Here is a 24,263-nt window from a genome sequence, read left to right on the forward strand (position 1 = left end):
GCCAAATGGCCCCTGCCGAGCTTTGCTCGACAGGAAATGGGGAAGGGGCCAAAGGCCCCTGTCGGTTTAGAGAGGGGCAGGGGCCATCGGCCAATGTTGGGTCTTTAAGAAGAGGGGCAAGGGCCTTAGGAGGCCCTTGCTGGGTTTTAAGGAAAAGAGGGGCAGGAGCCGGATTTAAAAAGAAAGGGGCAAGGGTCGGTGGACCCTGCCAAGGAAACGAGTAGAGAGAGGGAGCACAGGGGCCCCTGCGGCTTAACAGGAGAGGAGGCAGGGGCCAATAGCCCCTGTCGAGCCTTTGCTCGATAAAAAAAAGAGACAGGGGCCAGAGGCCCCTGTCGGTCAAGAGAGGGGCAGGGGCCATTGGCCCCTGCTGGGTTTCCAAAAACGAGGCAGGAGCCGAAGGCTCCTGCTTCCTTTCTTAAGGGAAGGGTAGGGGCCATCGGCCCCTACACGAAAGAGAAGGGCAGGGGCCATGGCCCCTGCCAGAATAGTAAAAAGGGCAGGGGGCGGAGCTAAAAAGATGAAGGCAAGGGGAGCGAAGCCCCTTGCCTGACGGAAAAAGGGAAGAGGAAGAAAAGAGGGGGGGAAACGAGGGGAGAAGGGGGGGGATACTTGGGCTGCCGAGGAGTGGTGCCGTGCAGGGGGCCTGGTCGGGGTCGGCAATGAGAGAGAGAGAGAGAGAGATGGAGTCGGGGGGGAAGAGAGAGCAGAGACAGAGGGGAGAGACGAGAGATGAGAGAGAGAGTCGGGGGATCGGGGGAGAATCGTAAGCCCTCCCCTCTCGCCTTTTTATAAGGAGGGGGCGCACACAGGGCTCGCCCCCTGTGTCGCCGAAGATCCCCCCCCCCCTTCCGTGGTCTGTCAGCCCCTTCGAAACCCTTTTCGAGGGGCTGGGGACGAGTTGGATCCGGGTCAGGTCTGGAACCCACCAGGGTCCGATCTTTTTTTTTTGTTAAAAGTGGCTTTTACATCCAACCCTCCTTAAAATAATTTCGTCCACGAAATTAAATTGAACTTATCGATCAAAGTACAAGTCAGGGTATTTCTCCCTAATATCAGAGTCAGGCTCCCAAGTACATTCATCTATCCCATGGTGCTTCCAACGCACCTTTACAACAGATATCGTCTTTGATCTAAGCACTTGATCTCGACGATCAACGATCTCGACTGGTCTTTCCTCGAAAGACAAATCCTTTTGAATGTCTACATCATCATAATGGATGATGTGTGATGGGTCGTGAACGTATTTCCGAAGCATGGATACGTGAAAAACATTATGGATCTGAGCGTACTGAGGAGGTAAAGTCACACGATAAGCTGCTTCACCAATCCGTTCTAGGATCTCGAATGGTCCGACAAATCTAGGGCTTAGCTTTCCCTTTTTCCCAAACCGAAATACGCTCTTTGTGGGAGATACTTTAACAAAAACCATATCTCCTATCGAGAAGGAGAGCTCTCGACGAAGGCGATCTGCGTAACTTATTTGCCGACTCTATGCAGTACAGAGTCGCTCTAGTATCATCTGCAACTGCTGAGTGTAGTGTTGTAGCACTATAGGAAATTTCATCCTTCGATCGCCAACCTCGTCCTAGTAGAGAGGCGAACGACAGGGCTTTCCATACAAGGCCTCGTAAGGGGCCATCCCGATGCTAGCGTGATAACTGTTGTTATGCGCGAATTCGGCCAGACTGGTATGAGAATCCCATTCTCCCTTCCAGTCCATCATGCACGCACGCAGCATGTCCTCCAAAGTCTGAAATGTGCGTTTAGATTGTCCGTCTATCTGAGGGTGAAAAGGGGTGCTAAATTTGAAATTCGTACCCAAAGCGATTTGAAGTTGTCCCCAAAACCTCGGATCACGATCGGAGATAATAGACACCGGAACACCGTGTAACCTCACAATCTCACGAATGTAGAGATCCGCCAAATTGTCTAAGGACTGACTAATACGAATAGGAAGGAAATGAGCCGATTTGGTGAGTCGGTCAACGATCACCCAAATCCCATCGTTCTTTTTTCGTGTCCTAGGCAAACCGACGATAAAGTCCATAGTGATGTCTTCCCACTTCTATTGTGGAATTTTCATCTGCTGCATCACTCCGCCAGGTCGTTGATGCTCGATCTTAATCCGCTGGCAAGTCAAACACTTAGAGATGTATTCGGCCACGTCTCGCTTCATTCCGCTCCACCAATATCTGCGTTGCAAGTCTTTGAAAATCTTCGTGCCTCCCGGGTGAATCGTATATTTGGATTTATGGGCCTCTACGAGAATCTCGTCTCTCAAAACAGGATCATCTAGAACTCAAAGACGATTTTTGAGTCAAATGCTTCCATCGTCCTTAAGTCGGAAAGGAGTATCGGTCTGCTGTGTACGAGCCTTCAGCTTCTCGTACTGCGCATCAGTTTTTTGCCCAGCAGGGATCTTGGCTAATAGCTCAGGTTGAGCTATCAGATTAGAAAGACTGATAGAATTCGACGAGACTGCAAACGGTTTCCATGAGACCAAATCCTCAATCAACTTCCAACCAACGTATAATAGGATGACGAAAATGCTAGAAGCCTTACGGCTGAGAGCATCAGCTACCACGTTTGCCTTTCCTGGATGGTAGGAAAGGGTGAAATCGTAATCCTTGAGAAATTCAAGCCACCGTCGTTGCCTCATATTTAGCTCCTATGAAAACAAGTACTTGAGGCTCTTATGATCCGTAAAAGTCTCGAATTGTTCCCTGTACAAGTAGTGTCGCCATATCTTCAATGCGAACACCACAGCCGCTAATTCCAAGTCATGAGTCGGATAATTCTTCTCATGAATCTTAAGTTGACGCGAGGCGTAAGCGATTACCCTACCATTCTGCATTAGAACGCAGCCCAAGCCTGTCACTGAAGCGTCAGTATAGATCACGAAGCCGCCTTGTCCTGAAGGCAAGGCCAAGATAGGAGCGCTAGTAAGTCGCACCTTCAGCAACTGAAAACTGTTTTCGCACGAATCGTCCCACATAAACTTAGCTTCCTTCTTTAGCAGCTTTGTCATAGGTAAAGAGATTTTGGAAAAGTCCTGGCTAAATCTTCGATAATATCCAGCTAAGCCAAGAAACCTTCTGATGTCCCAAACATTCTTCGGTTGTTGTCAGCTTAGTATGGCCTCCACCTTTGCAGGATCCACAGACACTCCTTTCTCGGATATAACATGACCCATAAACATAACCTCCTTGAGCCAAAACTCGCTTTTAGAGAATTTAGCGAACAAACGCTCCTTTCACAAGGTTTCCAAAATGATGATTAAATGTTCACGATGTTGATTCCAGGTTTCAGAGTACACCAGAATGTCATCGATGAACAAGATCACGAAGGTGTCCAAAAAGGGTTTGAACACACGATTCATGAGGTCCATAAAGGCTACTGGTGCGTTGGTGAGTCCGAGAGGCGTGACAGTAAACTCGAAATGCCCATATCTGGTTCGAAAAGCCGTCTTGGAGATATCATCTCCCTTAATTCTGAGTTGATGGTATCCTGACCTAAGGTCGATCTTTGACAAAATCTTGGCATTCTTCAGTTGATCGAACAGATCTTCGATACACGGTAACGGATACTTATTCTTTATCGTGGCCTGGTTGAGCATTCGATAGTCGATGCACAACCGCAATGATCCGTCTTTCTTTTTAACGAATAAAACAGGAGCTCCCCAACATAAGACACTAGGGCGAATGAATCCTAAATCCATCAACTCCTATAACTGCTTTTTGAGCTCCTCGAGCTCGACTGACGCCATACGGTATGGAGCTTTAGAAATTGGTGCAGTACCCGGCAGCAACTCAATGTTGAAATCAACCTCTCGTGGTGGGAAAATCCTGCGAGCTCCTCTGAAAAGACGTCTGGAAAATCCCGAACCACCTCCAGATCTCTTATCGAAACTTGCGGCGGCTCGGACTGGACGACACTGACTAAAAAGGCAGTGCATCCCCTCCTTAGGTAATTTTGTGTCTTTAGCGAACAAATCATCTTGCTTGCACGGATCGTCTTCGCGAACTTGAATTCCACCTTAGACATCCCTGGTGGAGACAACACAATCTTGCTTTCATGGCAAAAGATTTTGGCATGGTACTTGTGCAGCCAATCCATGCCTAGGATGACGTCAAATTCGGTCATATCTAGAAGGATAACGCAGGTCGACAAATGTCGATCCGCCAAGACCACGTCCAAAGCTAGCACGTAGGTCGCACAAATAGTGTTTTTACCAATCGGGTTATAGACGTTGAGAGCATTATCTAACGAACTTACAGGTACATGCAAGAGTTCAGCAAATTTTACAGAAAAAAAAGAATGAGTGCCACCGCAATCAAAGAGTACGAAAGTTGCTTGGTTAGCAATCAAGATGGTACCTTGCACAAGCTCGCCTTTGGTCAGCTGTTCGACCGTGGGAGTGTAAACGCATCCCGGTGCTTTCTTCTGGCCGTTGGACTGTGGTTGCTGCGCCTGGTAAGAATGTTGTTGTTGTTGCGGTTGCGGCGGTGGTCGGGGGAGCAGAGGTGCTCCACCATTCCGTCTGAAGTCGTCAGTCGCCTTCTTGCAGCACTCGCGTGCGAAGTGGCCCTTCGGACTCACTAACGCTCCTGCAGCGTTCATGGATCTCATGAATAGGCTGTTCAAACATTTTTTGGACACCTTCATGATCGTGTTCATCGACGACATTCTGGTGTATTCCGATAGCTGGGAGTAACATCGTGAGCACTTGAGGGTTATTCTTGAAACCTTGCGAAAGGAGCGTTTGTTCACTAAGTACTCTAAGTGTGAGTTTCGGCTCAAGGAGATCATGTTTTTGGGACATGTCATCTCCAAGGAAGGTGTGTCCGTGGATCCTGCGAAAGTCGAGGCTATACTCAGTTGGCAGCAGCCGAGGAATGATCGTGACATTCGGAGTTTTCTTGGATTAGCTGGGTATTACCGAAGATTTATCCAGGACTTTTCTAAGATCTCTCTACCCTTGACGCAACTCCTGAAGAAAGAAGCTAAGTTCGTGTGGGACGACATGTGCGAGAGCAATTTTCAGATGTTGAAGGAACGTCTTACGGCTGCTCCTATTTTGGCCTTACCTTCGGGTCAAGGCGGCTTCGTGATTTACACTGACGCTTCCGAGACTAGCTTGGGTTGCGTCTTAATGCAGAACGATAGGGTGATCGCCTATGCATTACGCCAACTTAAAATTCATAAGAAGAATTATCCGACTCATGATTTGGAGTTAGCGGCGGTGGTCTTCGCATTGAAGATTTGGCGGCACTATTTGTACGGGGAGCAGTTCGAGGCTTTTACAGATCACAAAAGCCTAAAATATTTGTTTTCGCAGAAGGAGTTGAATATGAGGCAGCGGCGTTGGCTGGAATTCCTCAAGGATTACGACTTTACCTTGTCCTACCACCCAGGAAAAGCGAACGTCGTGGCCGACGCTCTGAGCCGCAAGTTTCCCAGTGTTTCGGTTAATTTGTTGTTCGCTGAGTGGAGGCTGATCGAGGACCTGATATCGTGGAAACCGTTTACGGTCATTCGAGATTCGATCAGTCTATCCAGCATGGTAGCTCAACCTGAGCTATTGTCAAGGATCTTTGTTAGTCAAAAGATCGATGAGCGGTACGAAAAGCTGAAAGCTCTAGCGCAGCGGGCTGATACCCCCTTCCGTCAGAGTGAGGAAGGAGGTGTTTGGCATAAGGATTGTCTCTGGGTGCCAGAAGATCTTATTTTGAGAGAAGAGATTCTCGCTGAAATCCACAAGTCCAAGTACACGATTCACTCGGGCGGCACAAAGATGTTCAAAGATTTGCAGCGCAGATATTGGTGGAGTGGAATGAAGCGGGACGTAGCCGAGTACGTTTCGAAGTGTTTGACTTGCCAACAGGTTAAGATCGAGCACCAGCGACCAGGCGGAGTGATGCAGCAGATGGAGATTCCATAATGGAAGTGGGAGGACATCACGATGGACTTCATCGTCGGTTTGCCAAGGACGCGGAGGAAACACGATGCGATTTGGGTGATCGTGGATCGACTCACTAAATCGGCGCATTTCCTCCCTATACGGCTCAGTCAGTTACTGGACAGCTTGGCAGACCTCTATGTCCGGGAGATTGTGAGATTGCACGGTGTTCCTGTGTCAATCATCTTCGATCGTGACCCGAGGTTCACCTCCAGGTTTTGGGGACAACTGCAGTTGGCCTTGGGCACGAAATTGAAATTCATCACCGCTTTCCACCCTCAGACCGACGGACAATCTGAACGTACGATTCAGACTTTGGAGGACATGCTGCGAGCGTGCATGTTAGTCTGGAAGGGAGAATGGGACTCTCATACCGGGTTGGCAGAATTCGCATACAATAATAGTTATCATGCGAGTATCGGTATGGCCCGTACGAAGCTTTGTACGGGAAGCCTTGTCGATCACCTGTTTACTGGGATAAGGTTGGTGAACGGATGCTAGATTCACCTATAGTGCTACAACACTATACTCAGCAAGTGCAGATGATCAGGGAAGGTCTCCGTACCGCGCAGAGCCGGCAGAAGTGTTACGCCGATCGTCGACGTAGAGAGCTCGTGTTCTCAACAGGAGATATGGTTTTTGTTAAGGTATCTCCTACACAGAGCGTTTTCAATTTTGGGAAGAAAGGAAAGTTGAGTTCCCGGTTCGTCGGACCTTTTGAGATCCTGGATCGGATCGGTGAGGCGGCTTACCGTGTTGCGTTGCCTCCTCCGTACGCTCAGATCCACGACGGCTTCCACGTATTTATGCTGAGAATATACGTTCACGACCCATCACACATCATTCATTATGATGATGTGGATATCCAAAAAGACTTGACGTTCGAGGAAAGACCAGTGGCAATCGTTGATCGTCGAGACCAAGTGCTCATATCGAAGACGATTTCTCTAGTAAAAGTACGTTGGCAACACCATGAAATAAATGAATGTACATGGGAGCCTAAGTCTGATATCAGGGAAAATACCCTGACTTGTATTTTGACCAATACATGCAATAGAAATTTCGCGGACGAAATTATTTTAAGGAGGGTAGGATGTAACAGCAAAACAAAAAATTTGTTTTGATTCGGGCCGGATCCGGACCCGACCCTGACCACCGCCTCTTGTTGTCTTTTAAGACAGCGAGGCAGGCGGGAGGAGGGTTACGAAACCCTCCTCCCCGCCCTTCCACCTCGACTCTCTCATCTCTCTCCCCGACACCCACCGCCTCTCGTCTTCCTCGATTCGCCGGAGACCAGCGTCAGCCCGACGCCGCCGGCGACTCTCTCCGACGCCGATGCCGACCACCAGGTACGCTCTTCCTCCCCTTCTTCTCCCTCGCTCGTCTGTCTCTCTCTTTTTCCCCCCTCGTTTCTTTGTTGCGCGGGGGGGGGGGGAGGTCGCCTCTCTGCCCCATTGAATCACAGGGGAGGGGCAAAGCCCCCCTCCCTGCGATTCTTTTTAGCGAGGGAGGGGCGGAGCCCATCCCTGTGCTGTGGTTGGTAAGGGAGGGCTGAGCCCTCCCGATACCCTCTTCTTGCAGGGGCGGGGCCCAGCTCCTCCCTGCACCCTTGTAAGTAGGGGAGGGGCTAAGTCCCCTCCCTGCTACCTATTACGGCAAGGGAGGGGGTCGGCCCCCTCCCTGCTTCTTATTACGGCAAGGGAGGGGGCCGGCCCCCTCCCTGCTTCTTATTATGGCAGAGGAGGGGGGTCGAGCCCCTCCCTGCTCTTTGTTTCGGCAGGGGAGGGGTCGAGCCCCCTCCCTGTGCCTCTTCACTCTTTAGCCGGAGGCATCGCCCCTACCTCCGTTGTTTTTCGACAGGCAGGGGCAAGCCCCCTTGCCTCGTTCTTCCTTGGCATCATGCAGGGGCTTTGCCCCCTGCCTATTCACATTTCATTAGGCAGGGGCCGAGCCACTACCTCTGTGCATGTTCGTCAGGCAGGGATGAAGCCCCCTGCCTCTCTTTTTCTTTGTCAGGCAATGGCGCAACCCTGCCTGCCCTCGCTATTTGAGGGCAGGGGTACAACCCCTTGCTTCCTCGTACTTTGTCGAAAGCAGGTCAACAGGGGCCCGCTGCCCCTGCTTCTGCTTCCTTCGCGTTAGGTCAGTGGCAATGACTCTGACCTTCTGTTTTGCTGTTAGCGTGCTAAGATTGTCGCATATTTGCAGCTACAACGGATCCCACTCGCGCACTGCCTCCTTTGGGGAATCCTCTCTTGGCTAAAGCCGTCCCTTTAGAGCGAACTCAACTAGCTATTCGGGTTATTGAAAATACATAGAATAACAGATGCCCGAACTAGTCTCAGTTGTTTCTACGTTTTGCTTGCGCGTACCCGCAGGCTAGTAATTATCGAAACATAAGGTTTGTTCACACTGGTCGTTGGGTCGTGAGACTCGCTTGCACTACTGATTCGCTTGCACTACTGACTCGCTTGTACTACTTATTCGCTTGCACTACTTATGTGCTTGCACTACCTTGTGCATTGCTTACCTATTTGACTGCATATTTGCTTTAAACTACGTAACCTGCTGAATTAAATGTACATAATTCAGTTTCCTGCCGTCTCTCTTGTGCACCTACTAGTTTTTCGCGAAACTAACCCATGCTATGGGTACAGGTGATGATTAGGTACACCACAGGCGATGGCAAGATGGCTCGAAGACGTTCTTCTTCCTGCTCTTAGCTCGCGTCCTGTTGTTTGGGGTTTTGTAACGGATTTTCCTTGGGATATCCGAATTTTGTACTATTTGGAGAACTTAAATGAAAGTGGTTTTTCAAGTGTTTGCAAGTAGCATGGGTTGTGTGTTTTGGTTCTTTTAGCTAACGCGCCCAAAGTTGTCAGCTTGCCTTTCTCAAATTTACAAAAGTATAGTCTTCCGCTGATTTCGTAAACCATCTCTTAGATGAAGAGATTCCTTTTTAGTCTCTTGTCTGTTTTTTTTCTGAAAGGTTTGCAAGTTTGAAATTTTGGGGCGTTACACAAGGGCCATAGGAGGCCCTTGTTGGGTTTTAAGGAAAAGAGGGGCAGGGGGCGGTGGCCCCTGCCAAGGAAACGAGTAGAGAGAGGGAGCGAAAGGCCAAAGGCCCCCTGCGGCTTAACATGAGAGGTGGCAGGGGCCAATGGCCCCTGTCGAGCCTTTGCTCGACAGAAAAAAGAGACAGGGGCCAAAGGCCCCTGTCGATCAAGAGAGGGGCAGGAGCCATTGGCCCCTGCTGGGTTTCCAAAAACGAGGCAGGAGCCGAAGGCTCCTACTTTCTTTCTTAAGGGAAGGGTAGGGGCCATCGGCCCCTACACAAAAAAGAAGGGCAGGGGCCATGGCCCCTGCCGGAATAGTAAAAAGGGCAGAGGGCGGAGCCCCCTGCCTGCTAAAAAGATGAAGGCAAGGGGGGTGGAGCCCCTTGCCTGACGAAAAAAGGGAAGAGGAAGAAAAGAGGGGGGGGAAACGAGGGGAGAAGGGGGGGTTTACCTGGGCTGCCGAGGAGTGGTGCCGTGAAGGGGGGCTGGCCGGCGTCGGCAATGAGAGAGAGAGAGATGGAGTCGGGGGGAAAGAGAGAGCAGAGACAGAGGGGAGACGATGAAGGGGGGCTGGCCGGCGACCACAATGGCCAAGACGACTATGCCAAAGTCTTGGCTTATTATACTCAGAAATAGTAAATATAAAATCAGGATCAAAAAATTGACGTTGGTGAGGCTTCAAGGATGAATAGTTGGAATGAATAGAGGAAGGAGGATCTTCTTGGAAGATGTACATGTTGCCCCATCGTTTTCCTTCAGCGAATGTCTTCCTCGTGCGAAGATCCTTGACATAAACAGAAGGAGTAAATTCAACTGAAGCATTAGCATCATCAACGAGTTTTGAGATAGAAACAATGTTCTTTTGAATGTTAGGTACATGAATGACACTTGGAAGTTTAAGAGAGGACTTTGACATGGGTATAATGGCATTTCCAATATGTGAGATTGAGTGATGAGATCCATCTCCTGTGACTATGCTATTTTTACCGACATAAGGTGTAAGGGTCAAGAGTTTACCTGCATCACCTGTGACATGAGTAGTTGCTCTGGAGTCGACATACCAAATGCCTTTGTCATTTTGCTTCATCTTCAATCCTGCCAAGGCTGCTAGCAGCAAGTCCTTAACTTCTCCATCCTTCCTAGCCTTTGCTTGTGGGGCTTTCCCTTTGTTTTGAGGATTAAACCAACAATTTGCTTTAATGTGCCCTTTCTTGTTGCACAGAAAACAGGTAGGGATGGGTCTCTGTCCTTACACATTGGGTGTTGGAAGTATACCACGACCTCCATAGGTATTTCTCCCTTGGTCGCCCTTTCCTCGAAAAAAACTTTCTCGTCCTCGGCCATAACTCATTCCCGTAGCTAGTACATCTTGGATTCCTGAATGTCCATGAGAATCTTCAGAAGATCCTTTCAGAGTCATTTCATATTGCAATAATTTTTCACGAAGATCTTCAAACTTTGGGAGTTCTGGTAAACACAGTAGGGTTGTCATGACATGATATTCTGGCCCCGATCCGCTCAAGGTTTGTTGCACCTTATCTTTTTCACTGACAAGACATCCAACAACAGCCAGCTGATCTGTGATGCCTTTCATTTTGTTCAGATATTCCATAATAGACATGGAATGTTTCTTCATCATTTGAAACTCTCGCTTAAGAAACATATATCTTGCCCCAGAAATTTGTGAATATGTTTGAACTAACTTATCCCACGGCTCCTTGGCCGAACAATCATCAGGAAGAGCAACAAGAACTTCCTGTGAGAGGGTTGGAGTCGGGGGAGGCTCGTAAGCCCTCCCCTCTCGCCTTTTTATAAGGAGGGGGCGCACACAGGGCCCTCCCCCTGTGTCGCCAGAGATCCCCCTTCCGTGGGCTGCCAGCCCCTTCGAAACCCTTTTCGAGGGGCTGGGCACGAGTTGGATCCGGGTCGGGTCTGGACCCGACCCGGGTCCGGTCTTTTTTTTTTGTTAAAACTGAGTTTTACAGGCGCGATTGCAAGATGGCTTCAAGACTTCTTTTTCCTACTCTTAGCTCGCATCTTGGACGCTTCGGGTTTGTAACTGGTTTTCCTTACGATACCCTAATTTTGTGAGTTTTGGTTCTTTTAGCTAACGTGCCCAAAGTTGTCAGCTTGCCTTCTGATTTAACAAAAGAAAAATCTTTCTCTGATTTCATAAACAAACTCTGAAGGAAAGAGATATTTTTAGTCTCTTGCATGTTTTTCTGAAAAGGTTCGCAAGTTTGAAATTTAGAAAATATGTTTGTGTCAAGAAGCAATAAGACACAAAAGAATAAATAAATCAAGGTAATAGAATAGTCTAACAACAAGAACTTACTACTTTGGTTCAGAGAAATGGAAAAAGAAAATGAGGGTGTTTGACATGATGATGGAAAATGGACAATTATCATCATTAGTTGCATGTTATCGATAGCTAAATCAATCAGCAATATAAGTTTTCTCCATGCAATTACCTGTTTTGCCACAACCCATTCAACAAAAGACAAACGCAGCTCATGGCAAAGCTCAAGCATGTCCCCTCCAGAAGTCAACAGTTTCACAGCATTCCTTCACAAAAAGTATAAAAACAGCAGTAGAAATTTTTATATTTGACCTTTTTGACAATTTAAAAAAAAACAGAACCTAAATTAAAACATGCTTTGCAGTTGTTTAAATAGGGAAAAGAATTCCTGGCAGGTTCAAAGTTAAAGTCAGAAATAAAGATGGCAGCAGGGCTGAACCTTGGCCATGGCATAGGCAGGATGGATATAATGGATGGTAAGTCTACCTAGTTCATCAAATATTAGGGGTCAACATCAGGCCTGAGAGGCCTGCCAAAATCCTGACCAGACTCATGTCAGGTTTGGGCCACACTTGAGCCTTATCCGGCTGAATCCAAGCACATCAGGTTGGGCCATTTAAGCCAGGCTAATAAACGGGCCTGGCTCGGGCCGGTCTCCCTTGAGATATCATTTTGGCCCTACCCAAGCCTGGCCCGTTTACTATTAGAGCCTGGTCTGGCCTCAGAATAATTAGGCTTCGGGCTGCACAAGGCAGCCTGAACCCGGCCCATCTCGGGTTGGATTTCTGACTACCCATCAGGTTCCTGACATGATGTCCACCGTATCAAGTATGCAGATTATACAACCATGCCTACACACATTTTACTTGGGTAGAACGTTTCTAACACGAAGCATGTATGGCGCATGCAGACAACAGAAAAAAAAACTAGCTTGTAATAGAGAGCACGTAAAAATTCAAAAAAGAAATAGAAAAGTGGGGGAGAAAAAAAGAACAAAGGAATATGGTTATATGAGTGCAATATTCTTAGTTTTTTCCATACATCTGTCAAAGATAGAATCTTTGTGCTCTTTTCTAATTAGCCCACTCGTGGTCAAAATCAAATTTTACCTATATTTTCTAATTCCAGCTATACATGGCTACATTTTTATGAAAAGACATTTCTTATGTTGAAAATGCACGAACCAATTGTATCCCAGACGGTCATCCAAAACACGAAATCGAGGTATTTCAAATCTCTTTGCACCATGTTGCTTGAAGACATCCTTTGCAACATCCGAAACATGATCATGGAGGTCTAACTCAATCGTTTGAATAAAAGAAGATTCATCAGTTCTCATCCACTCCTTCCCACCAATGCAGGAGTGTGCTTTCATTATATATCTCTCTTCATCAAAAATGGCAGATATAACACGATCATAAACATATGTATCCTCTGCAGTCTGTATCATGCGCAGAATATCTGCCAAAAATGCAACTTGTTATGCTAAGAACATAGAAAATAGAAGAGGCAATATTCAGAAATAGGTACATAACTGAAGACATATCTTAGTTAACAATTAGATATTTAGAAAACTATGATATAATGTGAAGAAAAGAATACAACTGATCATAATAATTGAAGCAGAGTCATGTTCCTTACAACCACTTGTCGCAAATTTTTGCATACATTTTTCTTGTGTATAATCGAACAGGTTCTGATATCATAAAATTCAAAGTATGAGCATATTAGAATCTGAACCCCAAAAAGAAAAGCTTTAAAGCCAATTTAGTTAGCCAAAGAGGCTAAAGAGTGTTGTATACATATGAAGTAGAGAAATAACACAGGTACCAAACATTAGAAAAATAAAGAACAGTAACAAAAAAGACTGTTCACAAACAATATAAACCAAGTGCCAAACTACAGTTAAGTTGCTATTAAAGTGGCATATCATCCAACACTGATCATCCTTTAATAGTTCTATTCACATCTCCCCATTACTGCTTGTTCCCGAAGGAGGCGTCCCCCCCTTAATGTGGAATATTCCACAGAATAATTAACAAATATATATATATATATATATAAGATAAATAAAAGATAGAGGTAGAGTTGTACCATGGGTAGAACTCTACCCCTTTCATCTAGAAGGGGGTGTCAACCCCTCTACAGACCCTCTTATATTATAAAAGGTAAGAGAACCTCTCTCTCTCTAGATACAGTCCTCCAGAGAGAGAGAGAGAGAAAACGTGAGTTGAGGGAGAGAGAAGAAACGTGAGAGAAAGAGATAAAGAGATAGATTTATTTTTACTAATCTTCGAATCAAGGTACAGGTTTCATTCTTTTTCGATAAAATAAGGGTTTGGTATGTCTTAAATCACATGAGCTTAAGGGTAAATCATGTCTGAAAATTTTTGCATGCATATTCCCTGTATTTTTTATGTTTTTAATGCTTAAATTCATGTTTTTGCATTCATGAACATGTCTGATAATATCTGCATGCATATTCTATGTATCTTTGAGGTTCTTGATGCTTAAATCCATGTTTTTGCATCCGTGAACATGTCTGAAAATTTTTGCATGTATATTTCATGTATGTTTTTATATTCTTGGTGCTTAAATTCATGATTTCGCATCCATGAACATGTCTTAAAATTTTTGCATACATATGTCATGTATTTTTTATGTTCTTGATGCTTAAATTCAAGATTTCGCATCCATGAACATGTCTAAAAATTTTTGCATGTTTATTCCATGTATTTTTTAAGTTCTTGATGCTTAAAATCTATATTTTCGCATCCATGAACATGTTTGAAAATTTCTGTATGCTTATCCCATGTATTTTTTATGTTCTTGATGCTTAAATCCATATTTTTGCATCCATGAACATGTCTGAAATTTTCTGCATGCATATTCCATGTATTTTTGATGTTTTTGATGCTTAAATCCATGTTTTTGCATCTCTAATTATGTATGCAAATTTTCAGCATGTATGTTGTTTATGTTTACGATGTCTTGATTTATAAAAACATATTTTCAGCATCTTTAGCCATGCCTGCATTTCGGGCTGACCATGCTAGTGTTGTTTATACATGTAACAGCCCATGCAAGTGTTGTTTATGCTTGTAACAACACATGCATGAGGTTGTTCGCACATGTCTAATAACCATATTTTTTGTTAGTTGTTTGAATTTTTTTTATTATAATGCGTAAATTATTTTGATTTGGGTCTGGGATCCAAGTTTTGGATCCAAGACCCATAAAGGGGTCTTTATATATATATATATATATATATATATATATATATATATATATATATATATATATATATATATATATATATATATATATATATATATTTATATATATTTATATATTTATATATATTTATATAATTTATATCGTAGAAATTTATATGTATATATATAAATGCAATAACTTTAACTAATTTAATTATTTAATTGAGAATTATTTAAAATAATACGTAAATGGGCCTGGGAACCACATTCCGGATCCAAGATCCAGATATGATCTCTATGTAGATAGGTATAATACCTTATATATATATTCTTAAGGAAAAAAAATGAAACATATATATATATATTTTTTACGTAAGTATATCATGGGATCCACGATTGGATCCATTCGGATCCAACCCGTGGATCCATATCGCGTGGGTGGTGCGGGTCCAAAATCGCGGCTGGACCCGAGTCGCGGACCCGGACCGCCCCCCGCATGCTTATAAAAAAAAACAACTCGTAAGTAAAAAAGGATAGGGCCTGCCCGATAAAGTGAGGAAGTAACCTCGTTGTTAGGGTTCTGAACGTGAAGGAAGCCAAGGGGAGGGTTGCGCGGCCGCCGGGAGGAGGGTAGAAATCCCCTTCCTTTTCAGAGGTCGCCCCTCTTCAAATAGGGGCCGAACCCTTTTTCTCCCTCACCCTCGTTCTCTCTTCCCCTCTCCCTCTCATCTCTCTCTCTCGTTCTCTCTTTCCCTCTCTGTTTCCCCAAATTTCGCCCAGTTTTTTTTCTCACTCTCGCGTGACGTGAAGGGGAAGCAGTGGTGGTTCGGCAAGGCTTCGAAAATCAGGGGAAAACTCAATCGAGGTAGGTCTTACTGCTATTTCTTTCTTGTTTGGGTATTGAAGGTGTTCGAGCATGTTGAGGTGGGTTGCAGGGAAGCCCGAACTCAAACAACATGGGGAGGGTTTAATTTCTACTATGCAAATGCTTGTGGTTGTTGTAAAATGTTCAGTGGGTCGAGTGTGGGGTGTCGGTGCCGGAAATCCCAAGTCCTTAGACTCGGGATTCACGGTGAACCCCCAAACCGAAAACCCCAAATCATTAATTTGGAGGTTTCGGTATGCTGTTGAGAAGCTGGGGTTGAGAGGGTTGTCGGGCACCCCAAATCTATCGATTTGGGGATTCCAGCTGCAAGGGAGTATAAAAAAAAATGGAAGCATCTTCTGTAAAATATGTACAAGGCCGGTTTGGTTGCCTCGGCAACCACTCTTTGGTCCAATGGCGATTACCATGCTTTGGCCTCACACACTAAATTCAACAAAAAGGATCCCCAAATTTCTAATAATGAGATATCGTTGGTTGTGAGGATGGATCTCATAGGTAGAATAATTTGATACTGATGCAGTAAGGTTTCTTGGGTTGAGGATATGCTCATCAGGGATGATGGGTTGACCATTTGAGTTGAGATATTTTTTTCTGCATTTTATGATTGTCATCTGTTGTAACGCCCCAAAATTTCAAACTTGTGAACCTTTCAGAAAACAGGCAAGAGACTAGAGAAAATCTCTTTCCTCCAGAGTTTGTTTATGAAATCAGCGAAAGATTTTTCTTTTGTTAAATCAGAAGGCAAGCTGACAACTTTGGGCACGTTAGCTAAAAGAACCAAAACTCACAAAATTCGGATATCCCAAAGAAAATCCGTTACAAACCAAAAGCGTCCAGGACGCAAGCTAAGAGCAGGAAGAAGAAGTCCTGAAGTCATCTTGCAATTATGACATCGCATGTGGTGTACCTAATTACCACATGTACCCATAGAATGGGTTAGTTTCGCGAAAAACTAGTAGGTGCACAAGAGAGACTATAGGAAACTGAATTAAGTACGTTTAATTCAGCAGATTATGCAGTTAAAAGCAGATATGCAGTTAAACAGGTAAGCAGTACAAACGAGTAAGTAGTGCAAGTGAGTAAGTAGTGCAAGCGAGTCAGTAGTGCAAGCGCGTAAGCAGTGCAAATGCGTAAGTAGTGCAAGCAGTAAGCAGCTCAAAGCAAGGAAGCAGTACAACTGACTCGTTTGAGATATCAGCAGCATACGATTCAATTGATCGTAGGTTGTGGACCACCACGCAACTAGCTTGTTCTCGTTCCAAAAACGGGGTTTCTGCATCTAATCATTATCAGGTCATCGTTTGTCGCCCTCACTACTTCTAACAAACGCTTGTCCTGAACCACCTTAAACTATTCCCATCTCTCAAGGTCATACGCGGCCAACTGTCATCGGTTATGACTCACTAAGGCGTCATACTTTCTCAGAAAAGCCCACCCTTCCGTAGAAGGTCCAAAATATGATCATGATCTAAAATCGCTAAATATCAGATTTTCACATCAGGGATCAGCATGTAATCATGATAAAGCAGAAAGCCAAACTATAGATTTATAATTGGCTATCTCAAACAATCTCAGAAGATCATCACAGCTCACCATAACTTTTTATGGTAAGCAAAAACACAAGATCCACGTCAGATCGCTTGGTCTGGGAGATATACGACCGAACAAGAAATTATCGCCCTAGAGGTATACCTGATTTTGAACCATACATGCCCTCGCAGATAATTCTTTGGAGATCAGGTCCTCAACAGACAACCAACTCAGTGATACATGCATTAATACAACTGACTGCTCTGAACCATTGACCGCCTCGGGTTCAGTAGCCACAATATGGGCACAATCATGTATATCAGCAATATGCATCGTATCACTTCACATAGAAGCATAAAATCCTACGCATTGTATTATTGTCACAAGGAATATTGCAATCCACAAATAGGACATCAAAGCATGCGTAAACGACACATGAGAACACGCAGATATGGCAATCCAGTTGATTCTATAGGCAAAGAGTAACTAACTCTATCTGACAGTCAAACAAAACAACTGAGTAAGACAAGCACTCGTAACAATGCTCGTAAAACATACAATTACCATTAAATGGCTCAGTCCATCAGCAAGTAATTAAATTAATCGTAAGGCATAAACCATTGCATCACAAGCCATTCATAAGCTATACATGATAAGCAATCATACGGCAGCAGTTATATCACAATATGTAAGCAACTTATAAGACAAGCGGCCACATCAATCCTAGTTGGCACCAGTTCGTAGATTACGAGCTGTATCCAATCATATCAATCATAAGAGATGCAAGCCAACGTGCTACACTACAATAAGCACCAAACAGTTCGACCAAGGGGTAAAGCAAGTCACGTACTAATATGTAGCAACTGGCATAATGTTATTATTATAAGCATTTAACTAGTATAAGAAGCTAGATGTTATTTAGCAAAGATCTGCGTAAGCAGTTTAACAACTAGAGTAACGCCTCGACAGGCGGGTATAGCTCAACGAGTAGCATACTGAACTACCGAGCAAGCAAGCAATCGACCAGCGTGAACAGACTTTATGTTTCGATATTACTGGCATGCGGGTACGCGCAGGCAAAACGTAGAAACAACTGAGACTAGTTCGGGCCTCTGTTATTCTATGTATTTTCAATAACCCGAATAGCTAGTTGAGTCTGCTCCTAAAAGGACAGCCTAGGCCGAGAGAGGATTCCCTAAAGGATGATAAGCAGTGCCACAGATGCATCAGACTTCTGCAGAAATGTTGAGCTAACTATTGTAGTCCCTTTCCCCTTAACTCCAATGACTGAGGAGGTCGGATCATTGCCCGTGGGGTGGTTGTTAACAACTTGTCCATTGGAGTTTTGTACCGTTCTATCCTCTTCCTTGACAGAACCAACAGAAGCGAATGGGTGCGTTAGGGGTTGCTTAACTAACGACACATCCTATGTTGTGGTCTTTGAACCACTCGAGCATCTTGCCTGTGAAGACGAATGTGAGGTCATTTATGTTATTACAGCATTGTGCATTTAGCATTTTTCGAGGTAGCACGACTGTCTCATCCGATCATCGCAGTACTAGACGTGTCGTGCACCACTACAAATACTCTAGGATGAAGGGGTTATAGCTCCTCAATAGAAGCCTCAAAAGGAGTGTTTCACAAAGATACAATGTTTATCAACTATACTTTGATATTCTTTATCTTTTGAAACAGCAGTACATTGTGCCAACATTATCCATGCGATTTTCTAGAAAATCATCCGCTATCAGGGTATCTACATGCCTCACATGACTCGATATCGGCCTCGATAGACGGGATACAGGTTTCTCAACAGAACCCCTACTAAGTAGTTCGCTCGAACCCCAACTCGTCTGCAGGACTGCATACTCGAAGAGTCAGGATCCTTGCAAGGTATCCCTCTCCTTAGACGAGAATGTAACGCTGGCGCCCAACTCAACTCTCGTCGCAAGACAGATAGTGGTAAATGCCCCTTGCATCCTCCACGAGAATGCCTTTAAGGCATACACAAAGAGCAAGAACGTGCACGTCATCTGCAATAGCAAGGCAATACCAACACATATGCAAAAGCAAGAGCCTAGGCGCAAAGCGCGACAGCAAAGTAAAGACTGTAAGCAGGAGTGCAACGCAGAACCTTTGCGAAATGGCAAAGTAAAGACTAAGTAGGAGTGCAACGCAAAACCTTTGCGCGATGCGCGACTGTAAAAACCATAAGTTTTAGCCATTTATTTTTTAAAAAAATGTTTGGAAACATGCAATTTGGGCCTCAAATCAACATTTCGGATCTAGGATCCATAAAATGGTCTTTATATCCACATCTAAAATAAAACTAATAATAACAATAATAATAATAAATGAATAGAATTTTAATTTTTTAAATTAATCCGAGGATCCACAGTTGGATCCATTTGGATCCAACTTGTGGATCCACATCGTCTGGGGTCGGTTTACGGGTCTCGAGTCCAGACCCGAGCCGCGCCCTATGTAGCAACTTTTTAAAAAGAAAGGGGCAACCCGATAAGGGTTGCCCGATAGGTCTAAAGCCGAAAACAGAAAGGAGGCGACCCTCTCTCTCTCTCTCTCTCTCTCTCTCTCTCTCTCTCTCTCTCTCTCTCTCTCTCTCTCTCTCTCTCTCTCTCTCTCTCTCTCTCTCTCTCTCTCTCTCTCTCTCTCGGTGTGCGTACGCCGGATAGCTGGGGCTACCGGCTGCCATTGAAGGCCACAACAAGCAGCCCCGTCATGATGAGCGTCAGCCGCAACCCTGCCTTCGCGTCTCCAGCCTACGATCGCCGGAAATTTCATCAAAAAGGTACGGCTCTTCTCGGATTTGGGTGAGGGATCGAACATGGGTTCGATCTCGTGTGAGGGGTTTGAGGTGAGCATTCACAGAACTCTGTCGATGGAGGGATTCCCTATTTTCAAGGGACAAAAGGGGGTTCAGGTGGTAGTAGCGTCTGATTTGGGGAAAAAAAATTGGGTCTAACCCTAACACGAAAGCCCAAATCAGGCGTATTGTGGGGGTTTGGCTGAGGAAGGGGATGGTTCTAGCCGTGAAGGTCCCCACTTTCTTGCATGGATACCCCAGATTTGGGGGTTTCCTAGCTGGGAACCGATGAACACTGGTAGGAGGAGAAGATGTATTCGAATCTGGAGAATTTAAAATCTTTTTTTTAGTGGCAGATTGTAGCATATAACATGAGTCTTTCCTCTGTTTTCTCCGCCAAATGTTCTATTCTTAGATATGATATGGTAACGATAATTTAAAGTTATGAAAACAGTTGATCTTGCGTATGAAGTTAAGTCTTGATACTATTACTCACCTGAAATAGGGTTATCTGAACTTGAGTGCTTGTATTCTTGAAACCAAGTACTTAAGGACTGTTTGGAATTTGTAGTTGTTGTTAATTGGGTAATTAAGTCTCCGAAACTTACTGCATATCCTGTCTTGCTAATTCCATAAAGGAGCATTGTATTTTGGACTGAATATTGGATCCCCAGAATTTGAATTTATGTTTTAGGTTTGCATTGGTTATGGTACTATTAGGAGGGGTAAGTTATTTTACCATTCCGTGGGAGACTTCCTGTTGTGATGAGTTTGGAGGATTGAAACAATTCTACTTCTTGTGAAAGTTCTTTAGCTTTCATTCATTTCTTTGTTAAATAAACTATTAGTGTCCAATCTTTTCCTACCCTACTTTTGGTCCTTTCACAAATTAAATATTGGCTGATAGTATCAAGAAGAATTTCCTCATTTTATCCAATATTAACACTCAATGTTGAACAAGTAACTTATGAGGTTAGTTAGATATACCTCTTAACCAATAAAGGTATCTGTGTATCTTGATGGAAGTCGTACCTTGGCAGGATATATAGACAAGAGCATCATGTAACAGCCAATCAAAGATTTCTCCCAGCTACTTGGGAAAAATGTCATACCCAGATGATATATATATATATATATATATATATATATATATATATATATATATATATATATATATATATATTATGAAAAATGTAAAATGGAAGTGTAGTTGTGAAATCAAGTAGTCCCAATGACCTAATGTATTATTGACATACTTTGAGCATGCAAGGTGTATTGGTTAGCCATGAAAGTTTATGATTTCTCAGTTTCGATGAAAATGTGTTCCAGATTTAATAGATATTGTGTATGATCTAAGTTCCAATATGAATAAAGGGAAATCTTGGAACCTATACACACCTATGTATGTGTCAAGAACATGCTGGAATGTTATTTAGAAGAATGTTATGCAACTGTTATTGTTATGTTTATGGTACTCATGAATGTGAGCACGATTCGGCTATTGATAATTCTTCTTGGGCATGAATGCTTGATTTATTATATGAAATGGTACATGAACACTCACACACTCAAGGAAGACATGGATTGGTTAATACCCGTATGTGATGTAAGTAACACACACATATAGTGAAAATGCATATAATTGATAAATGACATGCATATGGTTGGGTTATGATTGCATGAGTGATCATGCATTTGGCATTATTGGCTTAGTGTTATGGGTAAACACTACTTGGTTTTATTATGTGTTGCACCGATGGCCTAAATGGACCATCTTCGGCATGGAGAGACATGGGTTTGGTTTCTTTTCACTTATGTTTTTTTTTTACTGCATTCCTTAAACCATATAAGTTGGTATGGCACACTACTACACTGTTCTAGTTGTTTATACGGGTTGGAGTCCCGTAAGGGTCCCCGCAAGGGAGGATGCGGGTTTTCACTTTACTTTTGCATGTGGTGTTGCAAACCTAAAAGAATTGACTTAAATAAAAATATAATGTATAAGAACAGTACAATATACATTCTGGGATATCTCATCTGGAGTATGAGAATCTTAGAGGTCCGGTCTTGGGGAGACTATGAGGATACAAAAACTCCGTGTGCGGTAATTTTGTCCCCTAAACCCGATATTAAGTTTATTTCTCCTGGCCACGGTTTTAGGGAGAGTCCACCACTTTACCCGAGAGTGGTGTGTTTGACACAGCTGTTGTTTATGGTACCAAAGAAGTGTCACTTGTGGGTGTGGGGTGTCCCTTGTGTCCTCAACATTAGATGTGGAGGTCTAATGTTTCGAAGGTGATTCGGTCAAGGGCTAAGTTGGAACCCAGAAATAAAATACTAATTGTGTGTTAAGTTACCCTGGGAACCTACTTAACCTCGGGGATTGTACCCGTTTGGTGTATCCGTGGGCAACGGTAATTAAAAAGAGGAACTTAAAGTTGGGTGCATTTAATAAGGCATGCATATGGAAAGATAGAACTTAAATGAAAAGATAACAAAAAGGAATGATGCATTGCACATAATCATGCATTTTCCTGTTGTGCACTAGATCATGCATAATTGAATTGTATTAGAATGGTGGGTGTATGTTATTTACTTCCTAATAAGCATGCTGCGAGATCTTATTACTTAGTTCTTATCTATGCTCATGCCTTACGGTTTCTTTCTGCTTAGCATATGTAATTGGTTGCATGGATGGTTGTTTAGATTCTGCAAATCTTGTACCTGCACTCACTCAAATCATTACATGAAATCTTATCCATGTTCTGTCTCACCTGATTTCTTTAGAAGTAGCTGTGCTCAGAATTTCGGTTCTGACACCCTACTTTGTTGGTTTTTCACAAGACATGGTGAACAGTGAGGCTGTACTGGCTACTGGGGATTGATGAGAGTCATATTTAGGCTTGACAGCTTAAACACGGGACAGAGTGGCTTTTTCTTTCATTTCAGTTCTTCTTACTTTTTCAGTCGCTTTATGTTCAGTCGAATAAAACCTTGTCTCTGAAATTTTCTCTTATTCATAAATAAAGGAATTGTTCTGGTTGTTATGGATGATGGTTGCAAGTTGGTTTGTGGTGATTGGGGTATACAATGGAAATTGGAACTGTGAGGACCCTGGATTTCTGGGAAGGTTTCCGCATTGGAAAAAAAATCGCATTTTCAAAGGGTATAATTTGGGGTCGTTACAGCGACGGTAAGGTAAAGACTGCTAGCAACTAAAGGACAAGGATCGCGAAACCACGTCCTTGAGTTAAATGCGTACTCATATAAATATATATATATTTCTATATATATTTATTTAATGGTCCCTTTTTAGTTAATTGAACTTAATTCAATTGTCCAAGTCTTCTGTGCAATCTTCCCTACCTTTGGGAGTTGCAAGCTTGCTGGCGTCTGCGAGGGTAAGCGATGGACGGCTCGGGTCGCGGAGCGCGAGCAGGATCCGTCGCATGAGCTACAAAAGTAACGATCTTAGCAAGCTAATACCAAAAATAGAAGGTCAGGGGCATTGTCGCCGTCCTGACGTAAGGGAAGCAGAGGCAGGGGCATCGTGCCCTTGCGCACCTGCTATAAGTGCAAGAAGCAGAGGCAGGGGTTGTGAGCCCCTGTTGACCTGCTGTCAGCAAACAACGAGGAGGCAGGGGCCTCACTCCTGTCGACAAAGAGCCACAGAGGCAGGGAGCTCATGCTCCCTGCCAGCCAGGACAGAAAAGGCGGGGGAGGGAGCAGAGGCTCCTTGCTGAACCTGCCTCAACAGGAAGCAGGACAGGGGGCGCATCCCCCTGCTGGAAACGAGACAGGCAGCAAGATCAAGGCAGAGGGGCGAAACTCCCTACCAGAAAAACAAACAAGTTGCGGGGGGCAACGGTCCCCGCCAACCTTGAAGAAATGTGAGGCAGGGTCCAATGACCCTTGCTACCGAAGAACAGGTGCAGGGGCCATCGGTCCATGCTGGAAAAGATAAAGGGCAGGGGACGATGGCCCCTGCTGGAACAGCAAAAAGGGCAGGGGGGGTCGGCTCTTGCCGACCTGCCGAGAAACGAGAGGCAGGGGCCAAGGCCCCTGCAGACCTATGCTATGCAGGCAACAGGGGGCTATCCCTGTCGACAAAGGACAGGCAGGGCTCCAACCCCTGTCGACCTACCAGAAACGACAGGCAGGGGCCTGCCAATCCGAAAGTTTCAGGCGACAGAGAGAGAGTGAGGGGCAGGGGCTGAAAACCCCTGCAAGTCAACCAACAACAAGCGGCAGGGGGGCATCACCCCCTGCAAACTAGTCGGACACAGGCGACAGGCGGCGTCGCCCCTGCCAGCCTGCCGACTGAAAAGGAGGAGAGAAGAATACGAGGGTGCAGGGAGGGGCTCGACCCCCTCCCCTGCCGCAACTGTGAGCAGGGAGGGGCTCGGCCCCCTCCCCTGCTAAAAGTGGGCATAGGGAGGGGGTTTGACCCCTCCCGTGACCCCACAGGGAGTAAGGAGCACGGAGGGGGGC

General features: G+C 44.7%; 1 protein-coding gene across 5 annotated transcripts in view; it reads right to left on the minus strand.

The window, feature by feature from the left end:
- The window catches only part of GCN2 (protein kinase family protein), a 225,217-nt gene that overhangs the window by 100,240 nt on the left and 100,714 nt on the right, over positions 1–24,263 (minus strand). For all 5 annotated transcript variants that reach the window (XM_089999605.1, XM_089999602.1, XM_089999603.1 and 2 more), the window contains 2 exons: positions 12,502–12,778; positions 11,490–11,583 (listed from right to left, as the gene is read on the minus strand). In XM_089999605.1, the coding sequence (XP_089855731.1) occupies positions 11,490–11,583; positions 12,502–12,778 (371 nt within the window). The remainder of the gene's footprint in view (positions 1–11,489; positions 11,584–12,501; positions 12,779–24,263) is intronic.

The sequence above is a fragment of the Nuphar pumila genome, chromosome 3, assembly GCF_984573655.1.
Source record: "Nuphar pumila chromosome 3, dmNupPumi1.hap1.1, whole genome shotgun sequence".
NCBI lineage: Eukaryota > Viridiplantae > Streptophyta > Magnoliopsida > Nymphaeales > Nymphaeaceae > Nuphar > Nuphar pumila.